The 16,901-nt window shown below is 30.2% G+C and overlaps 1 protein-coding gene across 2 annotated transcripts in view; it reads right to left on the reverse strand.

The window, feature by feature from the left end:
- The window catches only part of LOC116771636 (receptor-type tyrosine-protein phosphatase kappa), a 78,327-nt gene that overhangs the window by 33,974 nt on the left and 27,452 nt on the right, over window positions 1-16,901 (reverse strand). For both annotated transcript variants that reach the window (XM_032663526.2, XM_032663524.2), the window contains exon 2: window positions 6,380-6,783. In XM_032663526.2, the coding sequence (XP_032519417.1) occupies window positions 6,380-6,575 (196 nt within the window). In that variant the 5' untranslated portion in view covers window positions 6,576-6,783. The remainder of the gene's footprint in view (window positions 1-6,379; window positions 6,784-16,901) is intronic.

The following is a 16,901-nucleotide window of genomic DNA, read 5'->3' on the forward strand; positions in this document are numbered from 1 at the left end:
TCACATTAAGATGTATGAAATATTCATGGCAAGAGAAAATACATCACAGTTGTCGAATCGAGTCTACCCATTTTATTGGATCTATTGAATGCGAAAGCTCCTAATGTTACGAACGTAAATGGCGTGGCCGCTTTTTAAATCACATTCAAGTATTTTTATGATAATGCTGGGTGGGTGGAACGTTATTAGTAAAAATAATCTTAAATTTCGTAGTTCCCAGTCGGGAACGTAACTACTATATAAGTAACACGTTAGTCTAGTTCCATTTTATATCTTAATCTTTTCTAAGAGGGAAAAGTTTCACGGATAAGCCCGACCAACTGTACCTCAAGCATATAAATTTACCGAATCCAACTGGCGTAAGACACGAACAGCATATTATTAGTTGATCTTACAGACGCCAAACTATAGAGGAAGAGATAAGTTCTGAGATAATGAATTGACTACTTAAATCCATTGAATAAATAAAAATTATTTATGTATGTTTGTATATTTTTTATGTAAATTTATAAAATGTGAGTAACTTTTCACCCCTGTTACTGGAATCTGAAATAACTTCATTAATTATGTTGATATCCCTTGAGTGGGCCTCATTTTTTTAAATAGAATTTAACTCAAGAAAAAGTTAATACATGATTTATTAAAAGGTAAAAAATCGTATGAGAAATAAGCGTGCACTGGAATTAATATAATCTTAAACAATCTGAAGTCCGTATACTGTCTTTTGTTTTTATTAATATCTGTACGTCATTTCAATTTTTATGCTTTTTATTTTCATGTCAAAAAATATTAGTATTATAAATGTCCGCTTATTAGACATGATAAGGAAGTGATAATGCAAGGCATCATATATTCCTCGCACACCTTATCATTATATATATTTGCTGTTCTCATCCGGTTTACACTAAAAGGTTCCATGTATCTACTGTTAATACATTTGTGTCCACTGTTTTATTCGCTTATAAGTTACTTTATCCGTTGTCGTCACAACTACACTTGTAATACTTTACATATCTTCAGTAACCCTTTTTTTTCATCATCATCAACAACCTTTGAAAATATTTATTTAAAAAGCAATTGCAAATGTGTTTGTTTTCACTCAATTATTTATAGATTTTCAGCTTTAATTTGTAATTTCGATATGTACCTATATTGTTGTTTCGTAAATATTACTTATTTTGTCCTCATGCTTTTTCTGAAAAGCTAATATTACAATACAATCATCAGCATACTCCATCGACTCCAAATATCATAAAACGAGAATTAATATATTTTAGGGCTGTGTATGCTATATGCGTTCATCAATTTATTTTCCAAGTAATGTGAGTGCCATTGAAATTAGTATTACGGCTATAATAAAGCTGAATGAGCAGACAATAAAAATAGTCATCGGTAAGTGCCGCGGAACCGTGTCAACACACGATCGATGCTGGGTGACTCATTGTGAATGGAATTGCGTTTCTTTCAGCTGAATGTAACTTTAGAAAAATAAAACGAGGAAGATTATAATGGAAATGTTATTTATAGAAATCATACTTGTAAATATTTCCATCAATGAATCATTGAGAATATTTTCTGAGCGTTCCTTCGGTGTTGCTAAAAACGTTTGAATTCTAAATGAATGTACTGCCCATACAGATATGTATGGTTAGTAATATTCCACACGTAATCCGATACCTACAAATTAATTAACAACACGTCTCATAGAAAGGCCTGGTTTAGATATAAGAGCGGCCTAGATTTAGTTATTCCATCTATCATCCGGGCTTATATTGTTATGACTCGGACAATCTGATTTAGTATGTCCGATTCTACTCTTGTTTCGTTTCAACCCCTGAATGATGCAATAATTTGGCGAATTATATCAAATAGTATATATTTTTAATAACGTTAATGGAACTATAAGTAGTCTTAGAGGAGCTTTTATTAAGATTAAAGGGCATCTCTTATGGAAAGATAACGATTTAACCGGATTATTGAGAGCCGCGTTGATATAATAGTTAGTTATAAGTTGTATTACAAACAAAAAAAAAATGTATTTTGTTTGAGTTCATAAGCATTATTACAATCCGTATTCGATATCACTATAATTGTTGTTCTAAGATTTATTTGAATTGAAATTTAATTTATTAAAATTTAAATTACGACGCGACAGCTCAGCTGATAAAGCAACTATAATGCGAGACACCTGAGATTGTGGGTTTGATTCCCGCTTCCTGCTCATGTATGATGTTTTCTTTATATATTTCCTAATTGTAAACTTTTATTAAAATATTATCTGAATTTTTTTTATGTTATAAACATAATGGTATGTTTTATTTGATATGACGGTACATAAAAATGTATGATATTTGTGTCAGCATTTTAAGGCTGCTGATTTAAACAAAAAAGAATGTAATCCCCAGATTCAAAAAATAAAAAGAATATTCTGGTAATTTTCAGAGGCTGTGGGATAAGTACATTTATTTCATAAAATTTTGAGCGTGAAAAATTCATATCCTTCAAGTGGAATTCATATCTTGAACTGAGAATAGAGAATTCCGTGGGCGTGGTTATAATGATACAAGTTGGCATGTAAAGTCAGTTAATTTCTTTTTCTGGTAATAAAACTAACAAATTTTAAGTAATTTCTGTACATATATTCTGTATTACTATAACCTCCAAAAATTTTATATAAACATATATATTTATAACATATTAAATATATTATTTTATTGTCGAGTTGCATAACAAAGTTAATATGCACATTATTTTAATGAATACCTACTTCAACTATTTTAGTACAAAACCCTGAGGTAGCGGTAGGTAACTACCTCACTAGGAATACTAATTTCATTTAGTAGGAACTGAGTTTTCAGGTACGTTGCTTAGAAACATAAAATAATTACATTATAACAATGAACACAAATTTAGATCCTATGACATTCTTTTATATATTATTGTGAAATTTTGATAACTCACTAAATTTATCTCCAGTATTCCATTTACCTTTATCCAAATATAAAGGGTCCGGCTTTTATAAGGTCACTGTGAGCTCAATCCTAATAGGCTTTATAGTGTACGGATTTGGTATTAACATTATAGTATCAAGTGAAATAAGGATCAAAGATATAATGATAATTTCAACAAAATAAAAATAAATTGAAATGCTTTAACTGCATTTATTTGCTTTTATAAATATCATCATAAAACGAAACAACATTTTGTTAAGCATCATAGCAAAGTACGAAAAGGCATTATTTTCACGGATAACCAACTATTATATTCTTGAAGAGAAGCCTTTGTTTTGAAAGTTATGAAAGATATTTGACCGGAAGAAATTTCATGGATTCTGATTTTTCAACCTTTGTATCTCTCCTTTTGATCTGAATCACCGAATATTAATTTGTATTATTTCTGAGAATAAATATAATATTCAGAGCAATATTATAAATGTAACATTATATTGAGGTTTAGGTTATTAAAATTCACATAGAAAGTAAAGAAAGAAAAAAAAATCATGGCACGAATGAAATCGACACTGCTTCGAAAAAGCTTCTATGCCACTTTTAAACCATTGAGACTAATGTTAAAAAAACAATCCTTACCATAAAAACATAACGAAATGAAAGACAAATTCTGTGCCTAGTAGTTATAGAAAAATTAAATAATCAATTTAAAACCATAATGAACTAAAAACAAGTTTTTATCTGACTGACGATAGTTGATTTAAAAAATATTTCACGCGTGCAATGGGTGTAAAACAAAAACATTAAATCACACATCTGGTTCTGAGGAAGCCACAAAAATAAACGATGTGTGTATAACAAACAGTTTATACGAATGAAAATTATAAAAAAAAATTGCTGGACTTTCTAAGTATTTTATATATTCAGTATTGAATAATAAATAAACGATAGTTAGTATTAAATAACGATATAATAGAAAGGTTTTATTGGTTATCTGTCCAGGTTGTATTACTATCATATAAATATAGCTACTGTAATGAAATTTGTTAACTTGTGGTTCTCGTATATGAGATACATTCTAACGTCTTATCACATCCCTGGAGTAACTGAGGTTTTCTATAACAAAGTTATATGAACAGCTTTAACTTGGGCCTTCGCTGCTGATTCCGCGAGGTCTTAGTTCAAAAGTTAAACAATATTTTAACAAAACAAAACCTTTATACATTTATTCTTATCATTTTAATATTCTTTTTATGTATCGTTCAGTTAGTGTGAATACATCCTATAATCTGATTCTCTTCTCTTACTTTCTTTTCTTGTCTGTTGTAGCCAGGCATCTAGAACGGCACCCAAATAAGTTCCATACTCTAAGATTTGATATCACTCACAAACCGTATAACAAATAGTTTTCTAATAATACCTATTATTAAAAATGTGTACTGTTGGTCTGTTGTATTTATTCACATAAACGTTCAATATGTTTCTTTACACTCGTCCGCTACCATCTTCGAATAAACATTTGCAAAGAAAATAAGTAAAGCAGTCATAATACGAGGAATGATTCATGTGTATCGTAGATTGTGGTATTTTTTTTTAAGATTCCAATCACAAAAGTATTTCTTGCCCTAGGGCACATATGGGATCTTTGGTCACTATTTTTGGTACAATTCGCGTTTGTTTATAGAGGCACTTAAACCCATTTGGCAACCACTAGGCGACAATTAGAGGAACAATTAGTATTTGAGTTGGCATTCTGGTACAATTTCTAATGTTCTGTATGTGTTGATGTATCTTGATATGTGTTATTTGATTTTCACTATTTCATAGCTATGTTATATATCAGGTGTTGGAATTTTCATATCATAGGGCTTCTAGTTTGAGAAAAACGAGATCACCTACATCGCCCATGACAAACGCCCTACATATTAATTTTTCTTAAAAAGAATGTACATCTATTCAATATAATCAAATTAGAGAAATGTACTCATAAATTGCATAGGAAATTTCTTTTATATCCAAATGTTGCTTAGTCTGATTTTATCATCCTTTTCTTACTGACATACATATGTAAATGTTCCTTATAATAGATAATAAGGGTCATCGTATGGCTGTTTTAAATTCTTATTCATGGTAAATGACATTCAAACATGATGAACATATCTGTCGGAAAATCGCACAAGATCCGGGACGCGGTTATTTTTAACTGAGTTGAGCGAAGTCAAGCGACGTTTATGATATTCACAACTATTTTTAAAAGTTAAATAATTATTTGATATGCTTCTACCTATTTAAGACTAAAAGGATTTTCTTTTTCAGTGCTTTTCACACTTACTAATTTCTTCACTAACTATGTTCAAATTTGAATAACGCAAATCAATTTTTCTAACCCATAAACCTGGATGTTGCTTAGATGTTTAATTTTAATAAAACAATACATTCCGTAGAAAGACACCGTTATGAATTTGCAACATGTATTTTTAATAAATTAAACGACCTGTTTTCATAATATCTTATAACAACTCTCTTGGGGATTGATTGGAAGCTGACTTCATAATAATTAAAAGCACTCGGTGGATCTATCATTCATATCTATAAATCAAGGCAACTTAAAACTTAAACTTTCAACACAGCATTAAAAAAAGTACTGTGAATATTAAATTGAAGTAGATTGTACTAATTTAGTTTGCATATTTTATTATTGTACATTTTAACACCTCCAATCCAGATGGGTTGTTAATAACTCTATTATCTCGTACGCAGAATTCATCTTTCTATATTAGGTAACCAGATGTTAGTCAAAACTTAGGTAGCTGTGATTATTCTGTAGGCATATTTGATTATACTTTAACTTTCTTATCACAATATCATCTTATCAATAAAAGGCATGTATAATAGAAAATGACTTTAAAACAGTGACAGAGAAACAATCTTGGTCAATATAGGGCATAAGGAAACGATATGCATGATCTTGGTAAATCACACAATTTAGGTGGCACAAGTGATATAAGGTCTAGCGTAAGTTTTGAATTATATTTGCAAAATCAATTCTTTTTTCCTTAACTACTCTTTTTGCCGGTTTCGGGTAACGTAAAATGTTTAGTAAGATATTGTCGCAAAATTTAAAATCTCCTGCCCGTGATCATATTACGTGACCTCTGGATACAATTAGCGAGTTCTGCGTGCACCCACCGTAGTGCTTAAGAAATTTAAGAAACCGTTGGCGGTAGATGACAAAAAATAATATTAACATATTATAGCATAGATCTTCATCTCCCTGCCTGTAATAACGGTCTTTGTAGCAGTGATTGAAACGTCGGGTAAGATGTATAATAAAAAAGATGTGAAATAAATACGAAAAGCATATTTTTCTTTAAATAAAGTGAAAGAAATATATGTTCTAATAGAAATTTTTGAGCTATAAAATAACTTACCAAATGATATAAGACCGCTGTTAAGCATTGTGAGTTTGATGCTGTTGGGGATGGACACCAGGCTGGTGGTGCCAGTGGTCTTCAAGTCCTTCTTCTTTGGCTTCTTTTCCAGGTCATACCTGGGAGTTGATCTGGACCTGTGTTTCCTCTGGCTCGTAGAGACAGACGTGCCGCGTGGTCCCGTTCTCGACGACATTTTTAAACAATATCACTACCGGACTATAAAGGATGTGACAGCTATTAAAACATTTTAACGACCGGCTAACTAATATTTTGTCTGCGGCCAATTTCCACCCGTAAAAATTATCATAAACAAAAATATATTACTAAGCGTATCAAAAATTATGTACACCTTTTTGAATAAACTATCATAACGCGATCATTATAGGGGTAGCGTGAGTCATCTGAAACAGAAGATAAAATAGGTTAATATATATACGATTATTTGTATAGAAAGTGAGAACTGTTACAATATAATATTTTTTTTATAATGAATAATTAAATATCTATACAAATAAAATGCCTGATATTTGCATTTATGCCCGCATCCAATCAAACAAAGGCTTGCTCAATTCATAAAAAATATAAAAACAAAATAATATTCATTACTATTTTCTAAGTTCCAATTCATATGTAAAGAAACTTTTATCAATAATTTTCAAATTAAATTTTATAGGAGCTTGATTGTCCATGTACTGTATACCTGTAAACATTTCAGAGGGAGTAGATGTAAGGCTTAGTGGGGGTCTTTGGTCGCAAAACGATCTTTGGTTCACCGAGGTCGGGCTGTATGCGTAATTAATGATTACGGCTTCCATTGTTCCAATCTGTTCTACAGTTAGCTTTGAAAAATCGAATTGAAACTTCTCTATATTGACGGAGAAATTTAATTGTTTTTCAATGATCTTTAAGAAAGAATCTAAAGGTAGATATTACATTTATTTGTTAATTTAATAAAGATAATATCCTAAATGTCACAAGTTTACCATATTTTAAAGGTGCTTTATATTTCTAACATAGATATTATCTATTTGAAGATTAAACCGACTAAGGTCTTTTCTTATTAACATAAACAAAAGGTATTTAGTCACTGACAGTGAGTTTTGGATTAATTTACTTAAGACATTCGTTAAGCATTATACTTCAAGAATAAGGTTAAGAAACATTAATATAAATTTCACCATTCAATATTTATTTTTCTGAAAGAAGGTTTACTGTTAATTGTCCTCAAAAGTACCCTCATCTCAAAGTACCCTTTTTTTTAGTTTCTACGATATTCTATTCAATACATCAACAAACGTCCAAACTCTGAACATGCACTTTGAATATGTGAATCGGAAGTGCATGGCATTAAATTTTTTTATCAAAGTATTCTTCATTCTTTTATCGACGGGTGATATTGGTATCAAAGTTATTATAACAGATAACAGTCAGAAGTGACGTTGTAAAATAAACGATTCTTTTCTAAAAAACATTGAAAGAAAATTTAAATCATGAACTGGTACGTCCACCACAGAAACATTTATCACAGACGGTCCTTCCACAACATGAGTCAAAGGAAGTGTGAACCAAACAGCTCTCGAAACTCACTCCAAGTGATCTTATGGATAACGAAGGCGTGCCGTTCCCTTACAGAAAGTAGTGCAATGTCCGAACTTCATTGGAAAAAGGACAAGAACAAAGGATCTAGTATAGGAATTATGTCACGAGCACTTCATTTATCATAAAAAGATAAATACTTTAAATATATAAAAATAAACAAAATAACGTTCTCTTAAAAATATATCCATTAGATAATTAGATAAAATCTCAAGTATTACACATAAGATTCTTTCATAAACTTGAGTGAAAATATTCATGTTTTCGTTGCCTTCACAGTACTCGAGGCACTGTAAACAGCTAAGTAAGTATGTTTTATGTATATTTTTATGAATGCTTTATAAACAGTTATGAAGTTTGACGATTAATTTTATGTGAGAATTCAACTCAAAGTATAACATTAATAGTATAAAAGAAACAGGCAGTTGAATTCTGCTTGCATTTTAAAATTACGTGTTTTCTAAATCAGAACTGAAAAATTCATACACGATTCTCCTAGATTCAAATATTTGAATACCGTCTCGTTGCTCCTACAAACGAAGTATCAAACAAAAATTCTTTGAATATCATGTTACCAACCGGATAAACTTTAAATTCCGTGTTCTCGGTATGAAAGGTTTTTTTTTTCATTATGCTGGAGTGTACACTTCTTATTCCATACTGCTTTGAAATGTAACAACAATATCAAATATTTCAGATTTTTCGTTTTGATATTACAAAGTAGCGGAGCCTAGAAAACTAGAAAGAATTTTAAGAACAGTTTATTTTTCCCTTCAAAGTAAACCGTTATAACAGCTCCGCTTTCTCTAATCTTGTGATAGTAGTCGTCTACAAATCAATGTTACTTTACAAGAAGAAAAATTACAGCCAACCGAATTAAAACAAATATTTTGTTAATGTTTTTTTTATATTTAAAGCTAAATAACCTGTTTCGTAATCATTGAAGCTTATATAAGGGCTTTAAGCTAGTAAAGTTAACTTTCGGAAAAAGCTTGAGTGCCTGACGGAACGTGAAAAGCTCTCATTAGCTATTGGTTGTAACATCCTTAGAATGAGAAATAATTTTTAAAAAAGTTTGTTAAAAATGCTAGGTTTCATGAAAAAAAAGAAAAATAAATAACAATTGATTAATATTTTATTTTAAAAAATGAGCTGAAACAATTACATAATCAAACTCTACTCCTATTTGTATGCTTCGTTGCTATCATTGCGCTAATACTAACCTAGCCGTTATTTGGCAAGTCATCTAATGACCTTACCTTAGCAAACTAAGGTCAAATATTTAGTAACTAATGGATTAATATAGCTAACATTTAATAATGCAACAAGGGTCACTTAGACTTTTTTTAATAATTATACATTACCTGGCCTCGATATATAGATTTGACAATAGTCTTAAAAAAATAGAAATATTTTAACGTAATACAAATATACGATTTGCACAAATAATATGAACTCTTAGTACTAATACACGCATATCAGAAGTCAGTGAGTTGATTTATGACGTTTGGGCATAAAATCAAAATGGCGGACTGATGTCAACGGATCGTAAAATAAATGAAGTGCACGCGTATTGTCAGTCGCTTCCGTTGAAACGGGAAAGTATAAAAAATAATATTCATATCGTATTTTCAATTTCTTTTTGTTAATGACTGAAATATATGTATAAAAAACAAAATATTATCTATAATAATCTGTTTTTAATTTAAAATAGCATTCATATCAATCGTTTCTTACAAAATGTTCTCAATATTATAGTTATTACTACGCATAACACGATTATGAATGAACTCGAATACCCTGAGAAGTGCCAAGTTTTATGTTTGCCAAATAAATAGACAAAGGGAACCTGAATACGTATATTTATATTTTACTACATTCTTCGTCTCTCAGTGACGTCGCTGTTGACGTATTTCATAAGAGAGATGATCTAATATAATAAGAAAAATCCAAGGTTTTGCGGTTCACTGAGATAGTGAATATACCTACTTTCATATTATTGATTACTGTACACTTGCAAAAGCAACTTTTTTTTTGTGCTTAAACGGTCAACTTGATTATGTGGCAATTAGGATAATGTACACTTTAAGTTTTGGTTTCAGATGTGCTGTTGCTCAAGTTACTACAGGAAGAAACCTCTTATACCTACTATAGAGAAGAAACCTCTTGATGGTGAGATTGTAGAAAGAGAATTAGAGTTAGCTATTTAGAGGCAGCACTACAAAATTATCGGACTAAATCCGAAAGTAATTACTATAATTTAATTCCCACCTATTACTACTGCTGATCTGACAGTAACGAATTTTTATAGCTTATTATTTTCCCGGCGTATATAAATCACACACTATTTAAATATAAATCACATGCTATTTAAAAATATGCTCTATCTTCCTAAGTGATTTACTAAAAATATAAAAAGTTTTGCTGCGAGTGATTGCCGCGTATTAAAGTAAATACGATTCCCATTCTATGTCAGTGTATTCGGAAAAGTTTTAATTGCATTTCTTCTTTTGAGGATACAAAAGGTTACTAAATAAGAAGGCAATAATTTAACAAAACATCAAACATCGGTTTGGTATTTGCAAAGAACAAAATATGGACCTATGTATATGTGAATTCGATAGACGAATCTTTCGCTGTGTATTTCACATGGACCGTGAAGATCATATGATGCTTGTAAAACAAACGTGAGTGTTTACCAGGTTCGATGTATGATCTTTGTATTTCTACCACTTAAAAAACTGAATATTTTTTTACAAATCATCAAATTTTCGGATTTTTCGAGTGCTACTACAAATATTTTTTTTATGAAAGGGATATGAAAATTAATATTTAACAACTGTATTACAGCTACTACTACTACTACTTACAACAACTGTACATATATATATATATATATATATGAAAAAATAATTATGAAATTTAAAAGGTCAAAGTTGACATTCAAATAGAACTTCATCTTTGGAATATGATTTAAAAACTTCAAGTAATTCATTTAGAGAGCATAATTCTTAAGGAGTACGCAAATCCACAAAGAATGTCTGTAGACGGCCACTTAAAAGGGCAAAAGCATAATAGTTAGTGAAAGGAAAGTCTCGACGCAATCAAAAAGGCTTTTAGACCCTTAAGGTCGGTCTTTTGAGTGTATTTGAGAATGTTTCCGCTTGGCTTTGATAGTCCTAAATTTAATGATACGAAATTCGGATGCTGTCATTGTGCTAGTATTTGTTGGAAATCCGGTTGGTGTGATTTGGTTTGGAATTTGTGGGAATCATTATTAACCTGTTATATTATATGGATATCTTAATTATAATATAAATCAAAGTTTCTTTAAAAAGTTCAAGAATAAAGTGGATTAGTAGGTAACGTGTTGATTCTGTTGTCCTATTTTACATAATGAGGAACTTGGTGTGACATTTTAGGTAACTAAATATGTACCGGAGATTTTTATCTAACTGTATTATATTCGCTCCTTAAACAGGTTATCAGCCACAAAACTGTGGAGTGCTAAAAAAAAACAACAATGTTGAATTTAAAAGCAGCAAGATGGGTTTTTACGGAGATATCTTTATAATTACATTATAAGGTCTGTCACAAACTAATTCAATTCTGTTAAATGTATTCAAAATATGCCTTGTAGAAGTATTTAAACTTCAAGGGAAACACTGACCTTACAGCAATTTTTCAATAAGAATTCTTTGGTTGTAATCGTATTAATAACTTTATTTATATAAAAGTATCTTACAGGCACTTTTTTGGTGAAGGCATAACAATGTATACTCATACCCAGCTATCAGAGACAAGATCAGAGGGTCCCATTTATCACATTCATGTCCAGCTACGAATGGAACGAATCTGATGTGGACACTTTAAGATTGTGGCAGTAATAAATGTTTGCAGATGATAAAAATGTGGTGGCCCTATAAATCTTTGCGAAATATTATTAACGAAATTACTACGAAAAAACATAAACATACTTCTTATTTGTCCAGTCTGTTAGTATTACAAGGGCTAAAAATACCCATTTTTAGCTCTTGCAACACTGAATGAATGAATTAATTTGTTATTTAAGTATGTTTGGTTCCAACCTCAACTGTATTTGTATATCCTGTATGATATACACTTATTTGTAATACTAAAACTTCAATTTAAATTTTGTACTTCAAGCGTATAGAGCATTTAGAGTATTCAACTTTATATTCGAGTCAGTAATAATAAAGACATCTTATCCGCTCGTAATTGCAATTTATCATTTATGATCAAAACTTTTTGATATGTATCAAAACACAATTTTTTTTAGATATAAAAAAAGGAGAACTAGGTAAATTATAGAAGAGTTGAGTAAGTATTAATACTCTTTTGTGGAAGATATCTAAAAGATGAAAGTGGTTGCAATTTTTTTAAATATAAATATTTTATATAAAAATGTATGAAAAAACTAATTGACATTCATGTTTTAGAACTTACAAAACCAAAGGTATATCAAGATCATAAAGGTTACAGTGAAATAAATCCCTTCACATTTATCTCGAGAGACTCCAGGTAAGTAGCGCATCTTATAGATAAAGGCAAAATCTTAGAGTCGAGCAAATTTCACTGCGATGGTATTTCGAAAGTATGTAGAAAAGTAGATAGGAATTTTGAAGAAAACCTTATTATTAGAACGCAGAGTTCGTTAATAGAAATATATATAATTTTAATTTAACTTTACTCTGATGAGCCTTGACCTATTTTTTAAAATATTACTGTTTTAGACTTTAGTATTTCCAGTTTCAAAGTAGTATATACAAATTAATTGCATGAATAGTGACGAATGTCTATATATGTTTTTAAAGTGTAGCATGTTGTGAACAGAAGTTTGAAATCATGTTTTTATACTTTTAAATCTCAGTAGAGTTTATACTATGCTTCAGTATGATCGGAATTATTTTAGTTTATGGATAAAATTGAGTATTTATGAGGTTTAGCTGACACTATTTTCCTAATTTGCTAGACTTTATTAAGACCCTAGCGATGGCAATAATTAAATATGATACCAATGCCTTCAGTGTGCAACCTTCTAATAATAATAAATTTTGTGAATTAATTATGGCTATAGTTTTCATTGGATTGACTAACTAGATGTAGGCGGTAGAGCCTAGCTGTGGTCAAATTACTGCAGCTCGAACATGGGCTGGCTCAACCAGGGAAGTACCATCCTCTCACAGAAGATCGACGTGAAGTAGTTTTTAATGGCTGTGTTTCGTCCGATGAATGAGAAAGCCGGTTGCCCTTTCCCTTTTCCCACCCTTTCCCCCACCCCTTCCCCCATCAGTCCCTTTTCCCTCCCTTTTCCACTGTTTCCTCCCCGTCTTCCCTAATCGAGAGTGGCAGCACATCCGCAAATCTATGTTGCGGATGTTCATGGGCGACGGTACTACCTCCATCAGGTGGGTCGTTTGCTCGCTTGCCCCCTTTAGGATAAAAAAAAACTAGCAACAAGACTTGCTAGATCTACTAGTTTCTGGAAAGTTAAATATTACGGGAACAGTTATTTAGGACGTATTGATAAAAAAGGAGATTATTTTCACTCAAATTATAAAGAGCAGACATTCTTTATATTCAATAAAATTTAAATGGTAGTTACGCAATTTAGACCAAGGTTTTGAAACTCGAAAATTTTCTTTTTACAAATGCGAGTAAGAATTTTGGGATGATATCTTCTAGTGACGTTCATGTATCTAGTTGACAATCAGGATTCTAGGTCACCAGCAATAAAATAAAATCGAAACTACTAAAAGTTGGAAATAGTTATGTTTGACCTATTTATTTTTAATTTTATTTTCCAAAAAATAATGTAATTTTAACGAAAACACTAGTAACAATTACAAAATTACGAGAATTTAAAACATTAAAACTTTATTGGAACATGACTTCGTTTTTTGTGGAAATCGTTTAATTGGAAACATCGCTCCGATGGTTAGGTTAGAAAAAGAAGTGTGGAAATGAGTCTTTAGTTAGACATAACAGATTTTTTTTTGCTACCGATATAATCCTTGAGTATTTTCATTTTACCGGAATCATTAAAATTAATGAATTATTTAAAAATGATTATAATTACATCCTCTTAACACACTTCTCAACAATGTCTTGAAAAAAAATAATTAGGTTCTATAACAAAGGAAAAATTTTCAGACTTTCTTTTTTATATTGGACTAAAGATGTTTATTATTAAAATGAAGCATAGACACAGTAGTAGAGTTTTTTTATAAAACGAGTATTTTGTATTATTGTTTAATGTAAAAATATTTATAATAAAAAGCATCAGTAACATTGTGTATAAGAAATACAAAAGTTTTAATATACTGTTATACTTTTGTCACGCGTATTTAAAAGGTAATATTATTGGATTAATATTTCAATGTCAGTAAATAGAAATTCAGGGCATATTTGCAAAATTGAGGTACATATTTTAACATATTGAACTACGACTCCGTTAATGAAATTACACACTACACACTGTTAATGGAGCTTCCTCGTTGTAAACGAAATTATAATTTATTAAAGTACCAGTTTCCCATTAAATATGGTCTTATTAAATAAACTTTTTAATGTTATCTTCTATTGAACACGTCGATAGTAATCGGATAAACATCAAGCTTAGCCAATTAGTTGGTTTTAGCTCCGCTATTGATATGTGCTGTGATTTTATAAATGTTCACTAACATTCGATACAGTAATAAGAAGATAAGCGTGTTTCTGAATAGCCAGTTTTAGACTATTTAATGTATATACACATTGGCATATAGACTTATAAATTAAAAATAGACGCATAATACTCTACATTACAACTTTTAACATAAATTTTTCATTAAAATTGATGTCTCAAGTAATCACTAATGAGTTGATTATCCAGTGCATGCTGATCTTATTATTTTATCTTATAATTTAGTAGAATTAAGTAATCTGTATGAAGGAGAAGCATAAACGTTTAGAATGTCAAATCAAGGAAAACTAACCTCCAAGTCAATTAACACCTAGAGAAGATTGATATTTAGGATGGTATTATTACAAGCCTCGGGCTGTGATCGTGCTATTAGTATGGAAATTAACTCTAAAATTACATTTCCTTATATTATTGCGAGTGGAATTATATTAAATTTTAATCTTATTACTAGTAACCGAACAATCAAATTATGTTAAGAACATGATACCGAAATCACTTGTTAATATTTAAGATAAAAAAAATAAAATAAAGGCAAAGCTAAGTACGTTTATTTATTTTTGGAAATTTTAAAAATAGCGTTTGAAATAAATCATTCTTTTTAGACTTTCTGGGGATATCGAGTCAAATCCTTATAGTATCTTATATTTTATTTAAAAAGAAGGATCTGCAAATCAGATAAAGCACGCCATTCAAAACCCTCTTAAGACATAAAAACTCCCCAATTATCAACTTACCTCCTACAGGAAATATCATTGAAAATAATTTTAAAGGATTAAATCTCATATTAACATGGTATCAAATGAAGCGATGTATAACAAAAAATAATTAAAATTCAATTCATTAATAAACTAAGGTCTCCTATATATAGTGCAGATTAAAATGATATCAAAACAATGAAAGGATTAGTAAAGGCTTAATTATGAAAGTACTATACCCGACTTTCGGTTAAAAATATATTTCAGAATTATATCAAACAGAATTATATAGAAGTTCATAAGCTAAAAGGAGGAAAATACAATGTTTAATGCTCGCAAATATTAAATTATTCATATATCAGAGATTATAACAAAAGTTTCTTGAAAATGTGTTAAAATTAGCCAAATAGTTTTGGATGTACATAAATTTATATGCAGGAACAAATAACTTTACACTCGTGTTTGCGTGTGTACTTTGTTGGAGGCTGCTCTTATCAGAAAGTCTATGTTCCGAATTCTAACTCGACCACTTTAGGGGATTTGCGCTGTTCTTTAAGCCAATCAATCAGAATGTCGTTGAAGGATAGATTGTTGAGCTCAGAAGCTTTCAAAGGGAAAATAATACTTAAGATAAATTCTTGAAATGTTAAAAGTAAAGGATTTATATTCTGGTAGAAATATAAGAAAACACGAGTATATATAGAATGTGATTATAATTATTTCTTTACTACAATATGCATTTTCCGAATCAAATAATCATATCGAGTAGCAAGTTATCCTTATATAACAAGCAATCTCCAAGCAAAATGTAAAGATAAGGGGTCATGGAAACTGGGAATGTTATATTTTTATGTCTGAGATCAACAACACAAAAACTTGTGAAGGATAATTGACGTTTATAAGCCCCGTTCCTGGTTTATATGGTGTGTGATATCTCTCTTCGCTCTCTTGAATGTAGCTTTATAATAAGAACATATTGTACAGATAAAGAGTATAGTAAACTTAGAATGTGGAATTTAAACTTTTGAGAGAAATAACATACATGTGTTTGTTATCAGTTTTGTTTATTATCAAGGTTTAAACGGGATGGGATGCGATCTTCAATATTGTAATTGTAACCTACTAATACTATTAATAGCAAACTTTATGGAGATGTACGTATGTATGTTTGTTGCTCCGTCCACTGAAATTACTTAATGAAATTTTATGAGGCTTTAAGGAGTGTAGCTTAGACGTCAAAATAAGAAAGCCCAGAGGCGATAATTTATGCTCAAATTCCCTGAATTTCCCGTTTTATCAAGGCTTAATAGATGTCTTGTGTTTGAAGTCACGTGTCATACACATACGTGTATATACGAGGGTATATCTATTATGTCATTTTATATTGCCTTCTTGGCATCTCATACCAAATTTTAAGCGACCAAAGTTTTGAGTAAAACCTACTATGAAAATATATTTGATTTTTAATACAAATATAAAAATTTTGAATTTCACTTCTCTTTTCATGGGTTATAAAGTGATT

This window comes from Danaus plexippus (assembly GCF_018135715.1).
Source record: "Danaus plexippus chromosome 16 unlocalized genomic scaffold, MEX_DaPlex mxdp_23, whole genome shotgun sequence".
NCBI lineage: Eukaryota > Metazoa > Arthropoda > Insecta > Lepidoptera > Nymphalidae > Danaus > Danaus plexippus.